This window comes from Otolemur garnettii, unplaced genomic scaffold (assembly GCF_000181295.1).
Source record: "Otolemur garnettii isolate 467f Iridium unplaced genomic scaffold, OtoGar3 scaffold00061, whole genome shotgun sequence".
Taxonomy (NCBI): domain Eukaryota; kingdom Metazoa; phylum Chordata; class Mammalia; order Primates; family Galagidae; genus Otolemur; species Otolemur garnettii.
Window position 1 is genome coordinate 410,271 of NW_003852456.1, and position 2,065 is coordinate 412,335.

Here is a 2,065-nt window from a genome sequence, read left to right on the forward strand (position 1 = left end):
AGGAGGCTGAGGCAGGAGGATCACTTGAGCCCAAGAGTTTGAGGTTGCTGTGGATTATGATGCCACCGCACTCAGCCCTGGGGCAACAGAGTGAAAACTCTGTCTCGAAAATAATTAACAAATAAAAAGGAAATCATGTCTCCTGCACTGGCACTGATCAACCACTGAGCTAACTACATCTTTCTCCCGCTGTAGGACATATAACTTTGGATCCCAGGACAGCTCATCCCTGCCTGGTCCTCTCTGAGGACCTGAGAAGTGTGACAGTTGGAAATACCTGGCAGGATGTGCCTGGAAGCCCGGGGAGATTTGACTTCAGTGCCACCGTGCTGGGAGTAGAAAGCTTCAGCTCGGGGAGGCACTACTGGGAGGTGGATGTGGAAAAGGCAACTAAGTGGCAACTGGGCATATGCCAAGACCCTGCGCACAGAAGGGGCCCCAGGCCCACTACTTCTGGAGATAAAATTCTCTTCATGGAGGCCGTGATGGGCACAGATTGTACCTTCTGGGTTTTTCCCCCTTTGAAACAAGTGTCCTTGAAAAAGCCCATGCACAAAGTGGGCCTTTTCCTAGACTGTGAACATGGGCACATATCATTCTACAATGTGACCCAGAGAACCCTCATTTATAATTTCTCTCAGCTCTCCTTCCAAGGACCTCTGAGGCCTGTGTTTTCTCTTTGTATCCCAAGTGGAGACACCAGTTCAGACTCTCTCACTGTCTCCTCGGGTCATGTTCCTTCTTCCAGTGACGACTGTTAGCCCTTTCTCTTCCTTTGTGCAATAAGCAAGACTTTGTTAGAGAATTTATATAAAGTCATCCCATGAAACAGTTCTGTGACTTGGAACCCAGTTTAATATTCACGAGGGTTTGCATTCACGTGATTGTGAACACCTGTTTACTGAAAGAGGTTGCATTTAAGCTGAATCAGGCATGATTATAACTGAAAGAATGTACACTAATTAGACCAGATGCATATGCACGGCAGGGTGGGGGCATTAGGGAAGACACGTAGCCTGGGGTCCTTGGAACTAGGTTAAGGACTCTGGGCATATTTCTGAAAGCATTTGCAGAATTAGGTATAATAGGGATTGAGAACAGGACTGTTTTGTTTTGTTTTGTTTGAGAAGGAGTTTCATTCCATTACCCAGACTAGAGTGTCTGGCATCATCATAGTTCACAATCTCAGACTCCTGGGCTCAATCTATCCTCCTGCCTGACCCTCCCGAGTAGCTGGGACTACAGGCACCTGCCACCATGCCCAGCTAGTTTCTCTATTTTTAGTAGAGATAGGGTCTTGCTCTTGTTCAGGCTGGTCTCAAACTGCTGAGATAAAGCACTCCATCCCCCCCACCTTGGCCTCCAAGAATGCTCAGATTACAGGTGTGAGCCTCTGTGCCCAGCCAATAGTGAGATACTGTTAGTAACACTACATACCCAGACTTCTAAACTTTTGCCATTCCAAATAAAAAATAAGAACTTAATTTCACTGGATATTTCCCAGAATTAGGGAAAGTATGAGTATCTTTTTTTTTTTTTAAGAGACAGAGTCTCACTTTATCCCCCTCAGTAGAGTACAGTGGCATCATAGCTCAAAGAAACCTCCATCTCCTGGGCTTAGGTGATTCTCTTGCCTCAGCCTCCCAGTAGCTGGGACTACAGGCACCTGCCAGGATGCCCGGCTATTTCTTTGTTGCAGTTTGGCCAGGGCCGGGTTTGAACCCACCACCCTTCGGTATATGAGGCCGGCGCCCTACTCACTGAGCCACAGGCGCCGCCCAGTGTATTTTTTTAATGATGTTTCCAAATATTTTTTTCTGTTTGTCTTTCTGATAAGAAAAATTAGATTTTCCCCCCATTTTCTTTAATTTTCAGCTTCTAGTTAATATTGCCTGTATAAAAATTAGATTCCTTAAAAAAAGCCTGATAGTTCAATGCTTTGAAACACATAAGTAGTGCTGTAATGATACCCTGTTGTAATGGTATCTTTTTTTCTCTCTCTGTTTAGTCCACTAAGAAATGCTTTAACTTACATCCTTATTCAGGGGTAATTATAACTCTAAGA

General features: G+C 45.0%; 1 protein-coding gene across 1 annotated transcript in view; it reads left to right on the forward strand.

The window, feature by feature from the left end:
- TRIML2 (tripartite motif family like 2) overlaps positions 1–761 on the forward strand; it is a 19,335-nt gene extending 18,574 nt beyond the window's left edge. Inside the window, exon 8 of the mRNA XM_012806955.2 lies at positions 196–761. Within this exon, the coding sequence (XP_012662409.2) occupies positions 196–761 (566 nt within the window). The remainder of the gene's footprint in view (positions 1–195) is intronic.
- Positions 762–2,065: the final 1,304 nt, after the last annotated feature.